General features: G+C 52.9%; 2 protein-coding genes across 5 annotated transcripts; both read left to right on the top strand.

Annotated features, from left to right (window-relative positions):
* The first annotated feature begins 245 nt into the window (after window positions 1-245).
* Window positions 246-18,251, top strand: HMGCL (3-hydroxy-3-methylglutaryl-CoA lyase). 3 transcript variants are annotated; one of them, XM_043909220.1, is made up of 9 exons: window positions 246-376; window positions 4,071-4,154; window positions 5,993-6,100; window positions 6,766-6,861; window positions 9,153-9,301; window positions 11,822-11,885; window positions 14,965-15,153; window positions 16,442-16,567; window positions 17,580-18,251. In XM_043909220.1, the coding sequence occupies exons 1-9, from the start codon at window positions 317-319 to the stop codon at window positions 17,679-17,681; spliced, it is 978 nt and encodes a 325-aa protein (XP_043765155.1). In that variant the 5' UTR covers window positions 246-316; the 3' UTR covers window positions 17,682-18,251. The 3 variants fall into 3 exon arrangements, with proteins under 3 accessions (XP_043765155.1, XP_043765156.1, XP_043765157.1); XM_043909221.1 differs by lacking the exon at window positions 5,993-6,100; XM_043909222.1 differs by lacking the exons at window positions 9,153-9,301; window positions 11,822-11,885.
* A 1,175-nt stretch (window positions 18,252-19,426) lies between these two features.
* On the top strand, window positions 19,427-23,992 carry GALE (UDP-galactose-4-epimerase). 2 transcript variants are annotated; one of them, XM_043909218.1, is made up of 11 exons: window positions 19,427-19,580; window positions 21,175-21,391; window positions 21,548-21,663; window positions 21,743-21,856; window positions 22,065-22,241; window positions 22,497-22,610; window positions 22,684-22,750; window positions 22,834-22,919; window positions 23,033-23,110; window positions 23,323-23,437; window positions 23,606-23,992. In XM_043909218.1, the coding sequence occupies exons 2-11, from the start codon at window positions 21,271-21,273 to the stop codon at window positions 23,662-23,664; spliced, it is 1,047 nt and encodes a 348-aa protein (XP_043765153.1). In that variant the 5' UTR covers window positions 19,427-19,580; window positions 21,175-21,270; the 3' UTR covers window positions 23,665-23,992. The 2 variants fall into 2 exon arrangements, with proteins under 2 accessions (XP_043765153.1, XP_043765154.1); XM_043909219.1 differs by having other exon boundaries at window positions 19,478-19,569.
* Window positions 23,993-24,005: the final 13 nt, after the last annotated feature.

Here is a 24,005-nt window from a genome sequence, read left to right as displayed (position 1 = left end):
CTGTGCGTGTGATTGTTCACATCTGTCTTTCCACACCTCCCAGACTACAAAAACTCATTAAGTCAGAGACTGTGGTTAATTTTTGTTCATCTTTATAGTCTTCACTTCTCCCTCGCGCACAAAAGGCTCTCAGAAATGACGGCTAAGGAAACTGCCGAGAAGGAACAGAAAACTGGGACAGGCTGGGGGCGGGGCCAGCACGCGGCGTCAACACGGAGCTCCAGAGGCCCCGCCCCGTGGGCGGGGCCATGCCAGCCGGGCCGTCAGTGGTCACGTGGGACTCCGCTGAAGCGGCCGCAGTGGAAGCTGGGCGGAGATGGCGACAGTGAGGAAGGCGCTCCCGCGGAGGCTGGTGGGCTTGGCGACCCTCCGGGCTGTAAGTGCCCCGGCACGCCCAGGGGCGGTCTTGACGACACCGTGAGGGGTGTCAAGGGTCTAGGACTTGGCCCCTAGCGGCTGCTCCCGGAGAGCCAGAGCCTGGGACTTCCCTGGTGGTCTAGCGGGTTAAGACTGCGCTGCCAATGCAGGGTGCAGGGGTTTGATCCCTGGTAGGGGAACTGAGATCCCACGGGCAGTTCTGCGCAACCAAAAGATTAAAAAAAAAAAAAAATCAATACCATTTCTCTGAGAGGCGAAGCTGGACGGCTCTTTAGGCCGGAGTTGGGAGGTCTTTGAAGTTTTGGACACTCCACTCTCTGACCCGCCCAGATCCCTTGAAAGGCATGGGAAACTAACGGCCAGAGATGGGGAGCGACTCTCCCGGGTCGTGGAGACTTGGAACGCCATCCCAGGCGTCCTGCTTCCCTGGCTAGGGTTCTTCTTGGTGACCCTGGCATCTTTCTCTCTATCATAGAGATTCAGACTTCTTCAGGTTCCTCCTTAATGAAAGTCATGAATACTCAAGAATACCCTGCCAGCTCGAGTGGAAAAAATCAGGCCATCCCCCTCTGTCCGTCACCATTTCTAGTTCTTGTTGCGTTTGGGGACGCTTGGCGAGCCGTTCCAGCAAGCCGAGCAGGACTTGGATCGCGTGTTGCTGGATGTGATTCCCTTGGAATTGTAGTTTGGGCCAGTTCGATCCTGATGTTCCCCCCTTCTCTTCCAAGCTCAGGTAGTGGAGGGAAAGTGTTGGAGACCTAATTGGGTAAAGAGTTGAATACATTGTGTTGGTTAAGGCTCAAGCTGTGATGCCCCAGCGGTTCTGAAGCTACTTTTTAGGTTGAGTGACAAATCTCTAAATTCCAGTAATATTGACCTTTAACATGGAAAAAAAAAAAATCCTCAGGGTTGGTTTGGAGGTTAAGGAAAATGGAACTAAAGCATTTGACATTCTTCTAGCTTTTAGTAAGTGATAGGTCACTTGTTGCCTTAGAGTTTAGAAGGAGTTAAAACTGTGTAGTGGTAAAAATTAAATTGTCTTGGCAGTGGGGAAGCGGGTAGGGGGCTCTCAAAAAGCCACTTAAGTGTCTACTAGACCACCCTCCCCCACCAATCGCTCATTACAAATAAATCCGTGAAGTCCAACTTGAGAAGTTAAGAAAATTAAATGAGATGGTGAATGTCAGTGTTCTTTGAAAAAATTCCTGTTATAATGAGATGGTAGTGATAGGCATTCCATGGGGTTACTAGCATAGATTTGATGTCAGAATCGGACAGTTAAGTCCAAACTTCCTCACTTCCTAGCTGTGTGATTTGGGGTCTTTCTGAGGTCATTTCTTCCTCTGTGGAGTTGGGAGAGTGACATATGATAGTCCCGCATCATATAGGGACCAAATGAGGTGCTGATGGCTGTAAGTTGGCACTGGACTTTCGTCAGTATTAGCTGTTGATATAGGTACCATAGCTCAGGAGGCTGTGGCTCAGGATTTGTATGGTTAGAGGGGATTATTTCTATGCAGAACTGTACAAAGGGAATTAACTAGGTGTTTGACCCAGGCAACTCAGGGTAGCTCAAACTGTAAAAAATCTGCCTGCAATGTGGAAGACCTGGGTTTGGTCCCTGGGTCGGGAAGATCACCTGGAGAGCAACCCACTCCACTATTCTTGCCTGGAGAATTCCATGGACAGAGGAGCCTGGTGGGCTGCAGTCCATGGGGTCGCAAAGAGTCGGACATGACTGAACAACTAACACTTAACCCAGGCAAGAGAAAACTGGGGGGACCAGGATGGCAGAGATAATGTGGCCTAGGGGTTAAGAGTGTGCACTCTAGATCCACACTGCTGGGTTCAGATATGGGCTCAGTAACTAGCTAACCAATGTGACCTTGGGAAAATTACTTAATCTTCTTGAACTTCATATCTCTCATAGTAAAATGGGGACTTTAATAGTTCCTACCTAATAAGGTGTTGAGAGGATGATATGGGTTAATATGTAAAAGGCTCTTTTATGTGCCTAGAAAATAGTAAATGCTTCATAAATGTAAATTGTTTTGTTGTTAGTATATGGAAGAGTTCTTACGATGAAGTGTGTTGTAGAATCAAGTTGATTCTGTTCTCATAAAAGGAACTTGAAACAAGCTTAACATTCTTTCAACAACATTCACCAGTTATTTATTGAGTCCCTGTTAGGTCTCAGGGCCTCAGGGAAATATAACAATTAATAAAACAGAGTTCCTGCCTCTTGGAGCTTACCTTCCATTGGGATCCTTTTAGGGTAATGTACCAGCAGAGGCTGAACATCCCTACTGGAGGGAGATTCAGTTTGCAAGGACCTTCCAACCTAGTCTGTTGACTTCATGAAATTCAGTGGCTCGTCACCTTAGTCTCTAGGAAGCTTTGCTGGCTAAAACCAAGGCCAGTTTGGGCAAGTTAAGTTCCAGCTGATTGATAGCCAGGAATATTTCCTTCCTTAAGGGTTTCGGGAGTGGGGATCCTTAGCAGATTGCTAGGGTCTTCCCTCATAGCTCAGTCGGTAAAGAATCTGCCTGCAATGCAGGAGACCCGGGTTCAATTCCTGGGTCAGGAAGATCCTCTGGAGAAGGAAATGGCAACCCACTCCAGTATTTTTGCCTGAAGAATCCCATGGACTGAGAAGCCAGGCGGGCTACAGTCCATGGGGTCGCAAGAGTTCAGACACGACTTAGCAACTAAACCACCACCACCAAGTAGATTGCCAGTACCCCGTCCCCTTCCCTACTGCGGTATGTTTATCCAGGTTAAATCTGGTGAAATGAAATTAATTTAAACAGTAATAAGTAGTACTAAGAACAACAGAGGAAAGGGAGAAAAAAACCTCGTATTACTTGGTGATGAGGAGGGAAGGATTTTCTATAGAAGACTTTATATAGGGCAGACTTTATACAGAGGAGACTCCAGGCTGTTTTTTTTAATATCTTCAACTGCTGAAGGTTTCGTCTCCTCTCAGACTCACTCCCCTTGTCACCACCCACCCTGCGATCATAACAGAACAGAGCCTCTTCGATGCCTGCCAGCCCACAAAGGCCAAGACTGCTCCTCTCCACACTTAGTAATTGTCCTCCTCTGGGGCAGCTATGCCCCGGGTGTGTGCGCTAAGTCGCTTCAGTCGTGGCCAACTCTGTGCGACCCCATGGACTGTAGCTCACCAGGCTCCTCTGTCCATGGGATTCTCCAGGCAAGAATACTGGAGTGGGTTGCCATTTCCTTCTCCAGCAGATTTTCCTGACCCAGGAATCGAACCCCCGTCTTTTGGGTCTCCAGCACTGGCAGGGTTCTTTACCACTGGGAGGGTTCAGCACCACCTGGGAAGGTTCAAGTCAAACTGGGCTTTAGGGGAAATCAGACAGTTCTGTTTGGGACTTCTAAGTTTGAGAGGTACAGATAGGTTTGTTTAAAGAACAGTCCAAATGCTCAGCTGTCAGGTGGTTGGAAATGGACCTGTACGGGGAGCGTGAATCTCTTACTCTGTTCCTAAGTGAAATATTCTTTTTGTTCTTGATTCTAAAACAGAGCAAATATGGATAAAAGGTTGAGAAATATTGCTTCTAGTCTCAGTATCAATGAGAGGATGGATACATTCTTTCTGATTTGTCCCCCTGGAGAATTGTGACAGTCTCTTCCTGTTACTTTTTGTTTCCTCTTTTAAACCAAAGGTCAGCACCTCATCTGTGGGTACTCTCCCAAAGCGAGTGAAAATTGTCGAAGTTGGTCCTCGAGACGGACTACAAAATGAAAAGGTAAAGATGGAAATCACCCAAAAGAGTTTTTACAGGTATTGAGAGTTCCATGTCGTGGGTACAGAGCTGTTCCTGACTTCGGGCCCGTCGGGGAGGCCAGGCAGGCACCTGCAACTGTTCAGCCCCAAGTGTTGTGACCCTGGGTCCACCCCAAGGCCCTGTGGGGCGGAGTGGACGGTAAGTGCCGCAGGAGTGTGGAGGAAAGGTGAGGGCGTGCCTGATCCAGCAATGACGCATCAGGGGATTTGTCCGAAGGAAGTTATGAAGGTCACATGCAAAGATTTAACTTGGGGATGTCCATTACAACCCTGGTGTAACAGCAGGACGGTTGCAAATAACCAGTGTGTTCAGTATGAGGAAAATTAGATCAAATACATTAATGACTTCATAAAATGGAATACTGTGAAGCTGTTAATGATATAGGAGTATATTAAGTGATATAAGCAGATTATAAAATGTGTGTGTATATATATAATATATATAAATATACATTAATATATATTAATATACATTTAATCTTATATATAAACAAAAAAGTTTGTGTATGTGTGGAAGCATCTTCCGAGAAAAGGATCTTAGAACAGTGCTGTGTGATAGAACTTTCTATGAAGATGGAAATGTTGTAGACTTGAGCTGTCCCATACAGTAGCCACTAGATACATGTGGCTGTCAAGCACTTGAATTGTGGCTTGTATGGCTGGGGAACTGAATTTTTAAAATGTAGTTTCAGTTAGTTTACATTTAAATAACCACATATGGCTCATGTCTAATGTACTGGACTGCATAGATCTAAAAAGTTACGTATACGGGGTATTAAGAGTGTTATCTCTGGCAGGTGTTAGGGTGGTTTTCTTTTATTTTTGTGTGTTTTTCTGAAATAATCATGTGTTAATTATTCTTTAATTAAAAAAAAAAACCCTTAAAAATTTTTTAAAGCATGCTTAGCCTACCTTTAATAGTGAATGTTTGTTGTAAAAGTAAGTTGTAAGCTCTCTGAGGGCAGGATTGTGTCTGTTCTGCTCACCACTGTATCTGTAGCTCCTAGCACATTCCTTGGAACAGGGTGAGCTCTCAAAAGTTACTTGTGGAATGGATTAAATTAAAGCAGCGGGAGAGAAATTGGGGGTGGAGGCACCTGGTGAGAAGGACTTGGGGGTTTTAGGATTTTGGACCCAATCTTGTGAGTACTAGGCAGCCAGGGGAAGCTTTTGAGCAGGAGAGTGAGATAATGGAGACTGTGTTTTAGAAGGATTCCTGTGTGGGATGAATTGGTAGAGGAAGACCGTGGCGTAATCTACATGGGATAATGATGGAAGATTTGGAAATAGAAATCCACAGAGTCTGGTGAGCAGCTAGACGTGGCGTGGGAGGGAAAGGAAGTAGTGGCGCATGGGAGGGTGAGACCCTGCGCCAGCTGAGAGACGGAAGGAGGCAGGTGTGGCCCGGTGGAGGCCACATCTCACAGGGCCCAGAGAGTTAGTCACCTCTGCCCTTTCAGGCCATGGCTCATTGGTCTCAATTTGTTTTTGATGGGGTCATAAAGTAACAAAGCTTTAGTTTAAAAGCCCATATGACAGGCAAATATTGTTTCCATTGTAAGTATTAACTCCTTTTCAAGTGAGAAACTGCTTCCACTGCAAAATGCAGTTCTAGAACTGGAAGACAAGCCTGTACGGCACCTACTGGCAGGATTACATGTGAATTCAGGTTAGTGTCTGAAGGTTGAGATAGTGAAGTGGGTGCTGTAGAAAAAGCTTTGAACTGACTGCATTCTGAGACCATTTCATGACTGACTGGGCCAGCCTATCTTTTTCTGGTGTTTTCTCTCTGCATTACAGAATATTGTACCTACTCCAGTGAAAATCAAGCTAATAGACATGCTTTCCGAAGCAGGACTCCCTGTCGTAGAAGCCACCAGCTTCGTATCTCCCAAATGGGTTCCCCAGGTGAGCCCCAGCCTGCAGGCCTGTCTCAGATGCACTGGAAGTAAGTGGCGGTCAGGAATGTAGGTTTCCAGGCCTCCGCTTTTGCGAGCTCTCAGCGCTTCACGTAACATGTGCAGCAAAGGAGGGCGACTTGGGAGGAAGACTCGGTCTTGGCTGTGCCCCGCCTTGCCTGGTGAGGCAAGGTGAAGCCGAGGTTCACGGTGACGTCTCTGACTCTAGAAGTCTAGAATCTCTAGGCCCGTCTAGAGATGTGGCTTCTGTGTTTGTCGAAAGGGGAAGATGAGCAACTCCTGCGTCACAGAGACAGTCAAGTGGGAAGAAAGATCCTGGTCCAGCTGAGTGTTAGGTGATAGAGAGCTGAGCCCAGGGTCGGGCTTGGAGCATGTTCTCAACGAGTGGCTAGAAGTATCATTGGCGCTGGTGCTGCTCATGTAGAGTCGACAGTGTTAGCCACATGGAGAAACTGGGGTTCTCACCCGTGCGGGAGCCTTCTGGCTCATCAGCTGTCAAACAAGTAGTGAAAGCCTTGGGGAGACTCAGCTCTGCAAAATGCCTCTTTTCTCCAAGGATCCTGGAGAACAGAGCTTTTGTGTTAAAAAGGCTTTCTCTACCCGAGCTCTCTGCTGCCTTGGTGGTGAGTTGGCAATGTCTCCTTTGGCTCCCAGATGGCTGACCATGCTGAAGTCTTGAAAGGCATCCAGAAATTTCCTGGCATCAACTACCCAGTCCTGACCCCAAACTTCAAAGGCTTCCAGGCAGCGGTAAGAGACTCATTTTTGGTTGGGGAGTGCCCCCGAAATGAGTTGGATGGCTTGGGCCCCTGTCTTGTCCCTGGGCCTCAGTCTCTGTCCAGGATTCTGTCTGAACGACTTGTCTCCAGCGGTGGTGGGCACCGTCAGACAGACCCGGGGGCAGTCCTGGCCCCGCCACTCTCAGCTCTCTGATTTGACAAGCTGCTAAACCTCTTTGAGCCTCAGGTTCTGCCCATGAAATAAGGTTAATGGTAGGTACTACCATTAACCATTGTGAGGATTTCAGAGGACAGGATGCACATAAATTGCTTAGCAAGAGCCTGGTAGAAGGTGAGTGTTTAATAAATGTTCACTCTTGTTCCTATAGTCCATCTCTCTTTTTTTTTTTCCTTTTATTTTTTATTTTTTTATTATTATTATTTTTTTAATTAATTAATTTATTTTTTGTCATACACTGATATGAATCAGCCATAGATTTACACGTATTCCCCATCCCGATCCCCCCTCCCACCTCCCTCTCCACCCGATTCCTCTGGGTCTTCCCAGTGCACCAGGCCCGAGCACTTGTCTCATGCATCCCACCTGGGCTGGTGATCTGTTTCACCATAGATAGTATACATGCTGTTCTTTTGAAATATCCCACCCTCACATTCTCCCAGTCCATCTCTTTAGAGGTAAGCAAACTGTCCACAAGATTTAGAGGTAGTTGCTAGTATCTACCAACTTTTTTATCATTTCAGATGAGAATTTCTTTGGAGATGTTGATTCTGAATTTAGGCCAAAAGTGACTTCCGGGGTGGTGCCGGCAGCAGCAGTGTTGGTCCTTGGGGGAAGGCCAAGGTTTCTTTGTCATTGGGATATGATTCACTGTATTAATTTCCTACGGCTACCATTACACAATACCAAAAACTCGTTGAAAGAGGTGAAAGAGAACAGAAATGTTCTCTCTCCTAATCAGCAGGCCGGAAGTCCACACTAGGTGGTGGTAGGTTCCTTCCGAGGGCCCTGAGAGGGCATCTTTCCCTGCCTCTCTGCTAGTTTCCGGTGATGATGAGCAGTCCTCTGTTCTTCAGCCTGTGGGCACATCACTTCAGTATCTGCCGCTACCTTTGCCGGCCTTTCCTCTGTCTTCACACGGGCGCCTTCTTATTATGGAGTGGAGACCAGTGTGACTTCATCTTAACTCTGTGCATCTATCTGCAGTGATCGTACTGTCAGACAGGGTCACATTCTGAGGTTCTGGGGGTTGCTGTTGTTCAGTCACCCTGTCGTGTCCGACTCTTTGTGACCCCATGGACTGCAGCACACCAGGCCTCCCTGTCCATCACCATCTCCTGAAGTTTGTCCAAGTTCATGTCCATTGCACCAGTGATGCAGTCCAGCCATCTCATCCTCTGACGCCCTCTTCTCCTTCTGCCCTCAGTCTTTCCCAGCATCAGGGACTTTCCCAATGAGTCCACTGTTCGAATCAAATGACCAAAATCCTGGAGCTTCAGCTTCCGTATCAGTCCTTCCAGTGAATATTCAGGGTTGATCTCCCTTAAGATTGACTGGTTTGATCTCCTTGCTGTTCAAGGGACTTTCAGGAGTCTTCGCCAGCACCACAGTTTGAATGCAGCAGTTCTTTGGCACTCTGCCCTCTTTACAGTTCAGCTCTCACAACTGTACATGACCACTGGAAAGACCATAGCCTTGACTATACGGACCTCTGTTGACAGAATAATGTCTCTGCTTTTGAACACACTGTCTAGGTCTGTCATAGCTTTCCTACCAAGAAGCAAGCGTCTTCTGACTTCATGGCTGCAGTCACTATCTGCAGTGATTTTAGAGCCCCAGATGAGGAAACCTGTCACTACTTCCACCTTTCCCCTTCTATTTGCCATGCAGTAATGGGGCTGGATGCCATGATCTTAATTTTTTTTTTTTAATTTAGTTTTAGGCTGGCTCTTTCACTCTCCTTCATGCTCATCAAGAGGCTCTTTAGTTCCTTTTTGCTTTCTGTCATTAGAGTGGTATCACCCGCATATCTGAGGTTATTGATGTTTCTCCCGCCTGTCTTAAGACTTTAAGCATGACCTTCCTTGCATGGGAAATGAGTGCAGTTGTCCAGTGGTTAACACATTCTTCTAGTACTACCCTTTTTGGGAGTTGGGTTGAGGATTGACCTTTTCCAGGATAGTACTGGGGGTTAGAGGGACACAGTTCAACTTACAGTAGTACTCATATATCATAAAATTCACTCTGGGTGGGTCTTCCTTCAAGAGAAAAGTGCTGAAAGGAATTCACCTGGCTGTTGGCAGGTTGCTGCCGGAGCCAAGGAAGTGGCCATCTTTGGAGCCGCCTCTGAGCTCTTCACCAAGAAGAACATCAACTGCTCCATAGATGAGAGTTTGCAGCGGTTTGACGAAATCTTGAAGGCAGCTCGGGCAGCCAGTATCTCTGTGCGGGGGTGAGTCTGGCCACACTGGCGCTGCCTCTCCTTTCCTCAGAGCATTCTGGAACAGGGCCAGCCTCTGACTCCAGCGACCTCCCTCACAGGCTCCTTATCCTGGGTGCAGGGAGCCAGAGCTCCACACCCAGATGTCTTTTCCCAAGTAACCGGGGTCAGAAGAAATCCTGGCAAGTGCTTTCTCCAAACCTGATTTTTTAATCCTTTCATCCCATGAATCTAGCAGGACAAGGTCCTAAACAGGGCTTGTGGAGGTCAGCGTAACCCTGGCTCCACCACCAGCTCGTCACACATCCCCGAGGAATCCCCTCGGCCTCTGAGGTGTCTCCAGCATCACATCTTTAATGGCAGTAGTGCCAGGCATTGTCCGGGTATTACCTGATGGTAGCGTCTCAGTCACCCAGTGCGGAGGGCACTCTCCCCGCTTCCAGACAACGAAACTGAGGCTCCAGAAGGATGAAGAGTCTGCTGTAAGGTCACAACTAACTGCAGCCAGAATGCGCATCCGATCACATCACTGCCTGGTTGAAAGTCTGTCAGTGCTTGTCAACTGCAGAGTTTTCAGCCGGTTTACAGGCCCCTACGCAGTTCAGCCCCTGCCACTCTCTGCAGCTCATGTCTCCCCTCCGGCCCCATTTCCTCTGCACACTGCATTCAGCCAGTGGGAACTTCTTTCTGTTTGTCACATGGGCCAGTTCTCTCCTGCCCCTGGGCCTTTGCACATGCTTTCCGTAGACTCAGAGCACCCTCCTTCTACATCCTACCTGCCAGGGCTCACTCCTGCTCATCTTTAGGTCCTCTCCTGCTACCAGTTTCTCCAAGAGCTTGCTTCTCTTCCCTCAGGTGGAGATGGTGCCCCTCCTCTGGGCTTCCAGAGTCCCCTGGACATCCTCTGACATAGCACTTACCCGCTTGCTACATTCTCTGCTGCTTCCCGCCTCCCACTGGACTCTGTGCTCTATGAAGGCAGAGCCCACATCTCCGTCAGTCCCTGGTGTGTGCTGTCTCCCGGCTCTGGGCCTAGCACATAGTAGGTGCTCAGAAACCGATGAGCGGATGGATGGATGGGAAAGCGAGGACGTGTCAGGTCTGCCTGACTCCCAAGTCTGTGCTCTTTGCTCAGCATTTCTTTTAGCTTTTCCATGCTCAGCAGTGATTGGAGAGTGAGGAGAATGAAGATGGCAAAATACACTGAGTTGTTTGAGTCTGACATTATTTATCCAGCAAACATTCGGCCTCTTAATATGCAGCATCGTTTGTTAGACTCTAAAAGATTTTAATGGGGCCTCTGCCTCAGTGGGATGAGTGGGCTCAGAAGCCGTCTACACTCAAGATCCAGACTCCTCACCACACCTCAACAAGACCCCATGCTCAGGCCAGCGGCCTCCTCTCCAACCCCCTGCTGTGCCCCTCTGCCCCTTGCTCCCCACTCCTCAGTTTTTCTGTCCTTTGTTGTCTGTTTTGAACATACCTACTCTTAAATCGGACTTCCCTGGTGGCTCAGCGGTAAATAATCTGCCTGCCAATGCAGGAGCTACAGATTCAATCCCTGGGTCGGGAAGATCCCCTGGAGAAGGAAATGACAACCCACTCCACTATTCTTGTCTGGAGAATCCCATGGACAGGAGCCTCGTGGGCTACAGGCCATGGGGTCGCAAAGAGTCAGCCACAACTGAGCGACTAAACAGCCCTTCCATCCTGGGGCCGCTGCCTTGGTTCTTTGCCTGGAACAATCCTCTTCCCCCATCTCAGCTCCAGTGCCGCATCCTCACAGAGGTCTTCCCGGGCTGTCCTCGCTGCTGTCGGCCTCTCTGGGTGCTCCTGCCACACTTGCCTTGTCTCTCCTTCACGGCACATCACTTTTTGAGATTACCTCCTTCCCCTACTAGATCCCTGATTATCATCTGTCTCCCTCACTTGAAACCTTAAGCTCCGTGGCAGTGGGGACCTTCTCGGCCTTCTGCACTTCTCCAGTGCCTGGCACACCGCGGGCAGCTCAGTAAACACCAGCTGAATAAATGAGTGTACGCGCCCCCTGGTAGCTCACCGGAGCCGCGGATCCCTTGGGCCTCAGGCCGGCCCAGCTTTCTTGTGCCCGCTTCGGTTTCATCCACTCTTGGTCCTCTCCTGAGGGGAGCCCCACCCGGGCCCACGTTCTGCTCTCCTCACCCTGTGTGGTCGGCTGGCTGCTCTAGCTTCTCCTTCCCCGCGGCTGGTCTCTGGCTGCCTTTCCTGAGACCCGGGCATCATCAACCTCCTCACCCGCAGGACTGTTGGCTTCTTCCCTTCCCTGCGTGGCGCGGCGCTGCCCACTCCTGGCGCTGAGCGGCACTGCCTTTGTTTGGCACCACCGTCTGGCTCACCAGCATGGAATCGGCCTTTGCCCCTCGCTCGGCCTCCTGCCGGCCTCAGGTTTGGGTGGGGCTCACCAGGGCCATGTGTCAAACAGCCAGCCTGCCCCAGCCCTGTTAGCCAGACGGCCCAGGCACGCTGACACCATTCCTTCCTGTTTTCCCACAGGTACGTCTCCTGTGTGCTTGGATGTCCCTACGAAGGGAAGATCTCCCCGGCTAAAGTCGCTGAGGTCTGTGTGTGTGTGTGTGTGTGTGTGTGTGTGTGTGTGTGTGTGTGTGTGTGTCCGGCAGGGGAGGGGCGGGTTCACGAGGGTCTAGCTCCCATGCCAGCCCATGAATGCAGGTTACTCTTGCCACCCTTTCCTGTGGGTACTGATTTCATTCGTTCCCTCAGCTCCTTCCTTGAGACCCTCTGAGAGCACAGCCCTGCACTCACCCCAGCAGGGGGGCCACCTCCTAGCCTGGCAGGGAGTCTCTGGAGCCCCTGCCCTCTACCCCAGAGTGGAAGCCTCTGACTTAGTTTCCAGTGGAAGGTGATGACTGAGGTGAGGATCCTCTGCAGAGGGCTTCCTTCTTGTGCTTGGGGAGACATCCTGGAGTGCTAAGTGAAGTGGGCCTTAGGAAGCATCACTACGAACAAAGCTAGTGGAGGTGATGGAATCCCAGTTGAGCTATTTCAAATCCTTAAAAATGATGCCATGAAAGTGCTGCACTCAATATGCCAGCAAATTTGGAAAACTCAGCAGTGGCCACAGGACTGGAAAAGGTCAGTTTTTATTCCAATCCCAAAGAACGGCAATGCCAAAGAATGTTCAGACTACCACACAATTACACTCATCTCACATGCTAGTAAAGTAATGCTCAAAATTCTGCAAGCCAGGCTTCAACAGTATATGAACCGTGAACTTCCAGATGTTCAAGCTGGAAGAGGAACCAGAGATCAAATTGCCAACATCTGTTGGATCACTGAAAAAGCTAGAGAGTTCCAGAAAAACACCTACTTCTGTCTTATTGACTACGCCAAAGCCTTTGACTGTGTAGATCACCACAAACTGTGGGAAATTCTTCAAGAGATGGGAATACCAGACCACCTGACCTGCCTCTTGAGAAATCTGTATGCAGGTCAAGAAGCAACAGTTATAACTGGACATGGAACAACAGATTGGTTCCAAATTGGGAAAGGGGTACATCAAGGCTGTATATTGACACCCTGCTTATTTAACAGAGTACATCATGCATAGTACATCATACAGAGTACATCATGCGAAATGCCAGACTGGATGAAGCACAATCTGGAATCAAGATTGCCGGGAAAAATATTAATAACCTCAGATAGGCAGCTGATACCACCTTTATGGCAGAAAGCTAAGATGAACTAAAGAGCCTCTTGATGAAAGTGAAAGAGGGGAGTGAAAAAGTTGGCTTAAAATTCAACATTCAGAAAACTAAGATCGTGGCATTCAGTCCCATCACTTCATAGCAAATAGATACGGAAATAGAGATTTTATTTTTGGGGGCTCCAAAATCACTGCAGATGGTGACTGCAGCCAAGAAATTAAAATATGCTTGCTCCTTGGAAGCAAAGTTGTGACCAACCTAGACAGCATTTTAAAAAGCATTGACATTACTTTGCTGACAAAAGTCCGTCTAGTCAAAGCTATGGTTTTTCCAGTCGTCATGTATGGATGTGAGAGTTGGACTATAAAGAAAGCTGAGCACCAAAGAATTGATGCTTTCGAACTGTGGTGTTGGAGAAGACTCTTGAGAGTCCCTTGGACTGCAAGGAGATCCAACCAGTCCATCCTAAAGGAAATCAGTCCTGAATATTCATTGGAAGGACTGATGCTGAAGCTGGAATTCCAGTACTTTGGCCATCTGATGCAAAGAACTGACTCAATGGAAAAGACCCTTCTGCTGGGAAAGATTGAAGGCAGGAGAAGGGGACGACAGAGGATGAGATGGTTGGATGGCATCACTGACTCAGTGGACATGAGTTTGAGTAAACTCCGGGAGTTGGTGATGGTCGGGGAGGCCTGGCGTGCTGCAGTCCATGGGGTCACAGAGTCAGGACACAATTGAGCGACTGAACTGAGAAGAACACAGGATGGGAAATGAGTTGGAGCAGCCCAAGAGCTTGTGTCATTTTGTCCTTAAAGCCACCCTGCAGGAAATTCCTTGGTAAGAGCTCCATGCTCTCAATGCCACGGGCCCAGAGTTCGATCCCTGGTTGGGGAACTAAGATCCTGCATGCAGCACAGAGCGGCCAAAACAAAACAAACAGATCACCCTGTACATCTGGAGTTATTGTTATTCCATTTTACAGTTAAGGAAACTGACCCTGATTGACTTGCCATGCAGGTTGCATGTGGAGAAAGCAGTCTCAGCCCCTATCTGTTTGCTCTTCCTACACACCAGCTAGCAGCCAGAAGTGAGCAATGGTTAACAGTAGCCACTCCTTACTGAGAGTGGCCGCTGCAGTCCAGACCTCAGCCTCCTGTTCCCCCAGTCCTCCCCAAAGGCTTGTCCTCGTTTTTCAGGAACAGAGATTGCAGCTCAGGAAATTAAGGTCCGCTGCCAAGGTTCCCCAGCCAGTGAGCAGCAAGACTGGGGCATTACTTCAGCATCACGTCACTCCGCCGCCTGCAGCCTTTGTTGCATCCTCTCCTGCCCACTGGTTGCCACGGGCTCCTTGTCACTCTGCCTGCGTGGGCAGTGGAGGAGGGGGCCCACCGTTTCCTTTATCCCCCAGACCATCGTTGAGTATCGAGTATCGTTTCCATCCTCGGCCCCACCACATCCTTCCTCCCCCTCTCCCCAGAGCAGCGGAGGGCAGCATCTCCTCGTGGAGCAGATCCCGCCCTGGTTCTGCCATGACCTTAGCGGTTTACGGATGGGCTTCTGAATTTTTCATGGCCAGGTCCTTCTCTTATAGAACTAGCACTTCAGACCCCTGACTTCACACATCTTCTTACCAAAGATAGAGCCACATGAAGGGAATCATTCTCCTCATTCCCGCCCGCGGGTCTGACGCTGTGTGTGAAGGTGGTGAGGGAAGGACCAGCTGGAGTTGGAGACTCTCGGAGGAGAGCCACAGGGGTTAGAGCCTGGGGCCTGCACGGATGGCCAGCGCTGCTCCTCAATGTCTGTCTCCTGATGAGCAGAGTGAGGATTATCAGTCCCACTCCCAGTTAGTTGCAGGGAGTCTCTGGTCCAAGAGGAGCTTGGTGCCTTGGACATGGAGGTGTTCTGCGTAGGCCAGGGACCCCGGCTTTAGGAATCGGGGTTCTCCAAGCCCACTTGTCTCCCCAGGTCACCAAGAAGCTGTACTCCATGGGCTGCTACGAGATCTCCCTGGGGGACACCATCGGCGTGGGCACCCCTGGGGCCATGAAGGACATGCTGTCCGCTGTCCTGCATGAGGTGCCCGTGACAGCCCTGGCCGTCCACTGCCATGACACCTACGGCCAGGCCCTGGCCAACAACTTGACGGCCCTGCAGGTAATCAGGGCATGTCCTCGGATAAAGGCACACATCCGTTTTCCCAAAGGGCAGGGTGGCAGGACAGCTGTGTTTCATTTATTCTTTTAGCAAGCCTTCACTGCGTGCCCACACCTGTGTGCCAGGCCCCAGGCTGGCCACGGTGGACACGGACATGCCTCCCTGCCCTGAAAGTGCCTGCATCTGTCAGGAGAGACAGCGGAGAGTTAGGTGGTAATCCTAATGCACTGTGACAATGCCATGGGGACTGAGGGCGGTCCCCATCCCAGCTGGGGGTGGGGGTGGGCAGAGAGGATTCCCCAGAGAAGGCTTCAGTGCGCCTTGAAGGACTTGAAGCTGAGCAGTTGAAAAAGGGAAGCGGAAAGGTGACCAGGCAGCCTTGTAAACAAGACTAAGGTGGGGTCGGGAGGACCGGGGTGCCCTGGCCCCACCACGGCATACACGGCTGTGAGTGCGCATGCGTGCACTAGTGGCGGGGGGGGGGGGGGCAGCAGGCAGAGATCACTCCAGAGAGCACTCTGATGCTCTTTGCCCAGAGACTGGACCATGACCTCAGATTGCGTTTCTCTTGAGGTTAGCTTCTTGTGGGTTGGCCCAGAACAAGGGTCCCATGGCCCAGGAGTCCCTTAGAAAGAAAGTTCTGGGTGTCTGACCACAGGCTGCCTTGCTGGAGGAAGTCTAGTATAGTGTTTAGGTTAGTAGAGCAACCCTGGGCCGCCTTTTTTTTTTTTACCCATTTTTATCTCATGTTCTCTCCTTGAGGCTCATGTCTTTAAGCCAGATGCTTCTATGACTTTCTGGGTCTTATTTTCTCAGCGTTGAGGCTTAAGGAGAGAGAAAATGGAACAGTCATCTAGGAAAGTGGGAGCGACTGAGAGAAGCGACCCTGGGGTCAGAGGCCTGACGTGGGGTGCAGGAGAGGGGGCAGGACATGAGCACAGTAAAACAGGAGTCTGAAACCTCAACAGCGGGGAGGGGTTACTTTAGGTGAGCGATCAGGAAGGGCGTCTCTGAGGAGGCGGCTTTTAGGCTGAGAAGGAGAAGTTGAGTCAACCACGAAAGGAAGGAGAAAAGATTCCTGGCAGAGTAAACAGTGTAGCATAAAAGACACACTGTTTTAGGAACCAAAAAGAGGAACAATTTCTTTCAGTGGGATTTCCATAAACTGAAGCAATGAATAATTTGAGTGGAATTTCAGGCAGTCACTGAGAGGGAGGTTTCCCAGGACCGGCTTGGTAGGCTCAGACCCCCCACAGTGACAGCCGTGTTCCACCGTCCTTGTTTCCAGATGGGAGTGAGTGTCGTGGACTCTTCCGTGGCGGGACTGGGAGGCTGTCCCTATGCACAGGGGGCGTCGGGAAACTTGGCCACCGAGGACCTGGTCTACATGCTGACCGGCCTGGGCATTCAGACGGTAAGCCCGCCTGCCCCCTGGTGGTCACAGCCCCGAACTGACCGGAGCGCTGCCTGAAGCCAGAGGACAGCTGCTGGGTTTGTTCTGGGATTTTGTGGTGTTGGGGCAGTTAAGAGGGGAAGGGTGCCGAGGAACTCGGGCCTTTCTGTCCTATGATCTGAGATAACAGAGTGTGGTCGATGGGGGCTATAAGAAGGCCAGGCCCTTGGCGTGGGTTTGAGAGCTCCATCCGAGGCGGCACCAGGGTGCAAGGAAGGAGCCCTGGAAGGGGCAAGGCCACGGCCTGAAATGAGTCAGTTCTCTCTGGACCTTTGTTTCCTCCTCTGGAAAAAATGAGGGTAATAGAATTGCGTGCTCTCTCCACACCCCCCTACCCCCGCACAGGGCTCTGCCAGAGTCAGTGAGGGCCCGCAGTGAGGGCTGGAAGCACTATAGCATCTGTGCTTGGAGATCAGACAGGACTGGGTTTAAAACCTAGTCCTGCCACTCACAGGCTGTGTGAGTTGACAGACTACTTCAGCACTTCGGGCCTAAGAAATAGGAATAAATAACAGCATTTATCTCATAGGATAAGTAAGAAAATGTAGCCCAGAGCTAAGCAAATAGTACACAGCAGTAAATAGGAGCTATTGTTATTAATATAGAGGTTTTCGGTGTGGCCTTTTTAGTTGGTGTTCCTACCCCTGCTTCTCTGCCTTGTGACCCTGACTTCACACGCAGTGTTTGACCACTGTGGGCCTGGCCTGTGCCAGACCCTGGAGTACCGAACAGGACTACTAGCTCCCTTCCGGGGTGGCGGCACCCCAAACCATGCCCTGAGGGTAGTCAGAGGGGAACCCCACATGCCAGGAGGACAGCACCTCACAGCCATCCAGTGTCCTGCTGTCAGAGGAACAAGAGCATGGCTGTCGTCACCTTCGCTTTCTCAGCATCATTCTGTCCAATCGGATGTTTCCCTGGGTGTTGAGGGCAGGTTGTGACTTAACTGCATCCTCTGACCTGTTTCTCAAAGGGTGTGAACCTCCAGAAGCTCCTGGAAGCGGGGGCCTTCATCTGTCAAGCCCTGAACAGAAGAACCAACTCCAAAGTGGCTCAGGCTACCTGTAAACTGTGAGCCACTTGCTCCCCGAAGCCCTGGGGATGGTGTGGGAATAGGGACTCCTGTGGATGAATCATGGATGGTCATGTGGAAATGGGAATGCAATCAACCGGAGCAGGTACTTCACTGTGAGCTCTGTACATAGGTCTCTCCTGGAAGGAAGGAGGTGGACAGGAGCTGCCTGGCTTCAGGCCCTCCCTGCCTGACCTGAGTATCAGTGAGAGGTTTGGGCAGCTGGAGTTCTCCTTCCACCTGGACCCAAAGGCCCAGGAGTTGAAAGGGCTCTTGGGAACCCAATTCTATGGCCTGGGTTGATCCTCAAGTCTCATCTCTGGGTGGAACCTGCCAGCTGGCCACTCTCCACAACTTGTTGCTGCCATATTCTTGAGGGCCATCGTTCTGTGACTTTGTAGGGCAAAGGGGCCTGGAGGAATTTTTCCCTCAGCGGGCAGAGGGCATTTGGTGAAGGGGTGAGGGCTGAGCGGCTGTGGTGGCCACCCGCCAACTCCAGCACCTCTGCAAAATCTCCACATTGAACACGATTGTTGAAAACAGATTATGTAATTAAAGGTTTAATGAGAACCATTCCAGTGTTCTCTGGTGCAAATGTGTGTATACATGAGAGGCGGGGCGGGGGCGGGGGCCATCTTTACATTTCCTCTGAGAGGAAAACGCAGGCCTCTGGATTTTCTCCCTCCTTGCCCTCCTGAGAATTGGGGAAATCGGTGGTAATGACTTACTCAGCACCGACCAGGGAACCCTGGAGAGTTGTTGCTGAGGCTGTTGGCTCTGTGACCAGGGCTGTTTGTGGCACAAGGCCCTCTGGGCCAAGGCAGGCGCAGCTCTAGGCGCCCCGGGGACCAGGGGACCAGTCAGCATCCCTGCTGGACTCCAGCAGGCCCAGGGCTCTCCAGGCTGTGGGACCCCGTGTGCATTTCTTCCTCTGCCCGGGTTTCCTCATTCAGTATGTGTGTATGTTAATGGCTCAGTCGTATCCAACTCTGCAACCCCACGGACTGCAGGCCACCAGGTTCCTGTCCATGAAAGAATACCTGAGTGGGTTGCCATTTCCTTCTCCAGGGGAATCTTCCCGACCCAGGGATGGAACCGGGGTCTCCTTTACCATCTGAGCCACCAGGGAAGCGCCTCATTCAGTATGTCACACCTTTATACACACCATTCCTTAGCCCTCCCTTTATTTTAAAGAGAAACAGAACACTATTTTCCAGTCTACTATGGTAGGCAAGGTGCAAACCGTTCCGCGAGGTTTGGGGGCCACGGTGTGCGTGAAGGCTGGGCACAGTTGGCGCTGTAATTCGTGTTCTAGTCTCTCGGCTCCCTCCAGCCCTTTGGCGGGTTTTTTAAACTAGATTTTCCAGAACGGCAGCCTGTGAGAAACCCCGACCCACTCCCTTCCGTCGGCGCCGCCCCTCCTGCCTCTCCGTTCCACGCAGCCATCTACTTCACGCCAGGCTTACTGACAAAAGGTGGGAAACCTGGGGCGAGCGTGGAGCCGCGGTCTTCCGCGCCGCGCTCGGCTGTGGCTCCCGCTGCAGGATGGCTGCCGGGTGCTCCCGACCAGCCGCATCTCCCGGGGCGCAGCGCCTGCTTCCAGGGTTCGGGACCGGCGGGTACGCCAGGTCTCCCGGGCCCCAGGTGCCGACCGCGCGTTCCTCCGCCCACCGCCCCGGCACCGGTCCGTACCGCCCTCTGCGGACTGCCGCGCAAGCGTCCTGGAGCCGCGGCGCTCTTGGTCCACCCGGCACCCCGTACTGCCGGCTCCCTACCGACACGTTTCTTGGGGGCGTGGCGGGGGGCGGGTCCAGGGCGGGGCGTCGGCTCTTAAAGGGACCGGTCACGGAGCACGGGAGGCGGCGCCGTTCGAGACTGCGCGGGGCGCGTGGTGCGAAGCAGGTTTGGGAGGCTGGTGGGGGGTGGGGCCGAGCGGGTTTGCGAGGGGCCGGGTGGTCCGCTGGGAGCGCGGGGGAGTCTCTAGGGTCCGGGCTGCGTTCTGGGCAGAGTTCCGCCTAGGCGGGCTCGCCCCCGCGGCTCCCAGCTCCCGCTGCCTTGGATGGGGCGGCCAGGATTCATTCATTCCCGGCCGGGGGAACTCCTAGTTCTGCCCCCATCCAGCCACCGCCCGAATCCCCTGCCTGAGACTTTAGGGCACTCGAGTGCTCACGGCCCTGCGCCCCCCTCCCCTCCATTTTACGGATGAGGAAGACTGAGGCAATAGCTGACCGAAGATCACCCCGCGTGTCGGAGGGAGGGCAACCTCACCGGCCTTCCTGCCTCCCTGGGCCCCCCGCCACCATTTTTGGGGGGCCTGCACACTGTTTGGTGCTCGGTGGGGCGGGGGCGGCTTCAATGTCTAGGGCAAAGTCCGGCGGGAACCAGTGGGGGCAGGGGCCGAACTGTTTGGGGAGGGGCGGGACTAGATCCAGATTCTAAACCCGCCGTCACTGGCTGTGTGACTTACGCAAATTACTTAACCGCTCTGACCTTAGTATCCTTCTCTGTAAACTGGCAGTAATAACACCTGCCTCATTAGGACGTTGGAGGAATTCAGGGAGATAATGCAAAAGTGCCCAGTACAGAGCCTGGCGCGCAGCGGGCGTTCAGTCTAGTGGGTTAGGAGCTGTATGAACCCAGAACAGAATTAAGGCTGCTTGGAGGAAGGCGGCTGCGGGCCAGGCTGCCCCAGTGAAAGGCCTCAGTGTCTGGACTTCCTCCCCCGCCAATCCCCCCACCGTCTCTGCCCGCGGAGTTTGTTCAGGGCGGCGGTGCACACCTGGCAGTGAAATCTGGAGCCAAAGCCACGTCTACACCGCCCTGTTGAGTACCGCCTAGAATTAGGCGGGATTCTTAGCGCCAGGCCAGGAGTGGCATCCGCACTGGCTGAACCAGCCTGACCGACCTGGGGGAGGGGCCCACTCCAGGACTACAGTGCTGCAACTCCAGAGCTGGGCTCAGCCCGCCGGGCAGAGGACCCACCCTGAGGCCATCTGCTGTATTTCCTGCCTCTCCCAGTTGACCTTTGTGGGAGAGGGTGCTTACCCCAGGAGGTGTTAGTCACCGAACCAGGAGCCAGTTTGTACCCAGTGATGGCGGAGGGACTGGGGAGGTCTGGGTCTGAGCAGACAGACCTCCTCCTGGGCTCTTGGGAGTCCAGTGCTGCTTGCCTTGTTTCCTTCTGTCCAGAATTGTCCAGTCCCCAGACGCCTCAGGGAAGCAGTGTGGAGACTCAGGTTACATCTTCCCAACCTCTGGTCAATTAGGGCTAGAAGTTATGGCGCCTGTGTATGCATCTCCACTGACACCGTGTGACAGGCCTTTAGAATCACCTCATCTGACCCTTACGTGACCACATACTGGTACAGTTATAAACTCCATGTTATAGAGACAGAAACTAGGGCCAAGAGAGAATTGGTCTCCAAGGCCTAAGGCCAGATGGTGATGCTCTTCGACCTTGGACCAGGGCTGACTCCAGACCCACCCTATTAACTAGGACACACCACCCCTTTGGACACCAGACTCCAGGTTGAAGGAGGCTCTGAGCGGACCACCTCGGCCACTTCTGAGTCTCTGTCCTGAGCCGGGCATAATGGCAGAGAAAGTGCTGGTAACAGGTGGGGCTGGCTACATTGGCAGCCACACTGTCCTGGAGCTGCTGGAGGCGGGCTATTCGCCCATGGTCATTGACAACTTCCATAACGCCATTCGTGGTGAGTGGGGCACGGGGAGGGGGCGGGGGCTCCCGGGGGGACGGAAGGGAAACCCTGGGTTCTACGTCCACCTCCAAGGGGTGTATGCATGGCCAGTCCCTTGGGAACCAGCTCCCCATCACCTCTGATTTTGATGGCCTCTGTGTGCCCAACCAGGACGGGGCTCCATGCCTGAGAGCCTGCGGCGGGTTCAGGAGCTGACAGGCCGCTCTGTGGAGTTTGAGGAGATGGACATCTTGGACCAGGCAGCTCTACAACGTCTCTTTAAGAAGGTGGGCACTTGGCAGGAAGGCAAGCAGTGGGCACTGCCAAGGGCCGGGCCTGTGAGCCACATCTGATCCCACCCTGCAGCACAGCTTCATGGCGGTCATCCACTTTGCGGGGCTCAAGGCTGTGGGTGAGTCAGTGCAGAAGCCCCTGGATTATTACAGAGTCAACCTGACGGGAACCATCCAGCTTCTGGAGGTGAGACCTGGGCTGGGGACAGACCCCGGGAGGGCCCCGGGCCAGGCAGGCAGTACCAAACACGGTGGGAGAGCCCAAGCTGGCTCACACATTGGACACGTCTTCAGCTCTCAGCCACAGTCTCCCCTTCTGTAAACGAGAGTTCATGCCTCGGCCCCACCCACCTTGGGGGAGGCAGGGGCCACTGACGCCTCTCCTCCGCGGGCAGATCATGAGGGCCCATGGGGTGAAGAACCTGGTATTCAGCAGCTCGGCCACCGTGTACGGGAACCCCCAATACCTGCCCCTGGACGAGGCCCACCCCACAGGTGGCTGTACCAACCCCTATGGCAAGTCCAAGTTCTTCATTGAGGAAATGATCCGGGACCTGTGCCAGGCGGACAAAGTAAGGGCCCCTTCTGCCTCAGCCTGGGCCCCGCTCTCGGGCCCCTCACAGCCTGTCCCGAGCCTAGGACGGGGTCCTGAGCCACCCTCCCCGAGGCCAAAGCTGGGGCTCAGGAAGCGGCGGTGACTTCAGGCCTTTCAGGACAGAGAATCAGCGGGGGGGGGGGGGGGGGGGGGGGGGGGGGCAGCGGCTCTGGATTCAGGTGGGACATAGAGCTTGCACCTCAATCCCCTCTGTCTGACCTGCATCCCACAGGCCTGGAATGCAGTGCTGCTGCGGTATTTCAACCCCATAGGCGCCCATGCCTCAGGCAGAATCGGCGAGGACCCACAGGGCATCCCCAATAACCTCATGCCCTACGTCTCCCAGGTAAGGGAGAAGGGAAAGGGGGTCAGCTGCACGGGTGAGGGTCTGGGAAGAGCTAAGCTGACCTCCACCCCAGGTGGCGATTGGGCGGCGGGAGGAACTGAATGTCTTCGGCAACGACTACGACACGGAGGATGGCACAGGTGAGCCCAGGAGCCACAAGGGAGGCTGGGGCGGGACAGAGACAGTAACGGGCCCCTCCCCACAACCGCGTCCTCCTCCGCAGGCGTCCGGGATTACATCCACGTCGTGGATCTGGCCAAGGGCCACATCGCAGCCTTGAAGAAGCTGAAGGAGCAGTGTGGCTGCCGGGTAGGGGGAGAAGGGAGAAGTGGGGGAGACAGAGACAGAGGCCGGGATCAATGGGGCCCAGAGGGGAAGTCGGTCCACCCCCACCGCAATCTCTGCCCTCCTTTCCTGGGCAGATCTACAACCTGGGCACGGGCACAGGCTATTCGGTGCTACAGATGGTCCAGGCCATGGAGAAGGCCTCCGGGAAGAAGGTAGGCTGGCAGCCACCCTGCCCCACCCAGCCCCTCACACTGACATACCTGATGGGCACCCGAGTTCCGCTGTCTACTCAAGCCTGCCTGAGACCTCGATGCCCGAGAGCGAGACCCTGCTCCACACCTCCATTTCTGGAGAGCTGGTCGGCAACTTGGTGGGTGATGCCAGGGCTGGTTCAGCTTGACTACAACCACCCCCTCTCCTGCAGATCCCATACAAGGTGGTGGCCCGGCGTGAAGGCGACGTGGCTGCCTGTTATGCCAACCCCAGCCTGGCCCTCAAGGAGCTGGGCTGGTCAGCAGCCCTAGGGCTGGACAGGATGTGTGAGTGCTCACCCGAACCCCTACCCTGGGTGTTGCCTGACCGCTGGGAGAGACTCGGGGACCAGGAAAGGGCTACTGGGGTCCGGGCTGGCCCATCCTGGGCTGCCCAAGATGCTGTGGGCCCTGCATTCAGTGTGGCCCCTGAGCACGGACCTCGTTCTGTTCCAGGTGAAGATCTATGGCGCTGGCAGAAGCAGAATCCTTCAGGCTTTGGCTCGCAGGCCTGAGACCCTGGCCTCCCACGGACCAGAAAAGGGAGAGAAACAACTGCCTGCTCTCCAGCCTCTGGCAGGAACCCAGGGGCCCCAGAGGCTCTGCTACCTTGGACCCCAGCTGGGCCCACTGAGCCCACCAGGCCCGAGGCCAGGGTCTCCAGTGACCGGGTGTCAGGGGTCTGTGTGCCACAGGGGCCAGGAACCCATGCAGACCACCAAGGCTGAGTGGTGTCAGCAGGGCCTGAAGACACACACAAGCCCCTCCTCCCAGGCACTAATTTATACGGCTATGAAGGAGCATCCCAGAGTATTTAAAATAAACAATTTTCCTACACTGGAACAGATACTTGCAC

This window comes from Cervus elaphus, chromosome 8, assembly GCF_910594005.1.
Source record: "Cervus elaphus chromosome 8, mCerEla1.1, whole genome shotgun sequence".
Taxonomy (NCBI): domain Eukaryota; kingdom Metazoa; phylum Chordata; class Mammalia; order Artiodactyla; family Cervidae; genus Cervus; species Cervus elaphus.
Note: the sequence above shows the minus strand (reverse complement) of the source record. Positions and strands in the feature narration are given on the sequence as shown.

Coding starts and splice junctions, on each gene's coding strand:
- HMGCL (XM_043909220.1), top strand. CDS start 317: ATGGCGACAGTGAGGAAGGCGCTCCCGCGGAGGCTGGTGGGCTTGGCG. Junction 377..4,070: donor GCTTGGCGACCCTCCGGGCT/GTAAGTGCCCCG, acceptor TTTAAACCAAAG/GTCAGCACCTCATCTGTGGG. Junction 9,302..11,821: donor GCCAGTATCTCTGTGCGGGG/GTGAGTCTGGCC, acceptor GTTTTCCCACAG/GTACGTCTCCTGTGTGCTTG.
- GALE (XM_043909218.1), top strand. CDS start 21,271: ATGGCAGAGAAAGTGCTGGTAACAGGTGGGGCTGGCTACATTGGCAGC. Junction 22,611..22,683: donor TCATGCCCTACGTCTCCCAG/GTAAGGGAGAAG, acceptor CCTCCACCCCAG/GTGGCGATTGGGCGGCGGGA. Junction 23,438..23,605: donor CCTAGGGCTGGACAGGATGT/GTGAGTGCTCAC, acceptor GTTCTGTTCCAG/GTGAAGATCTATGGCGCTGG.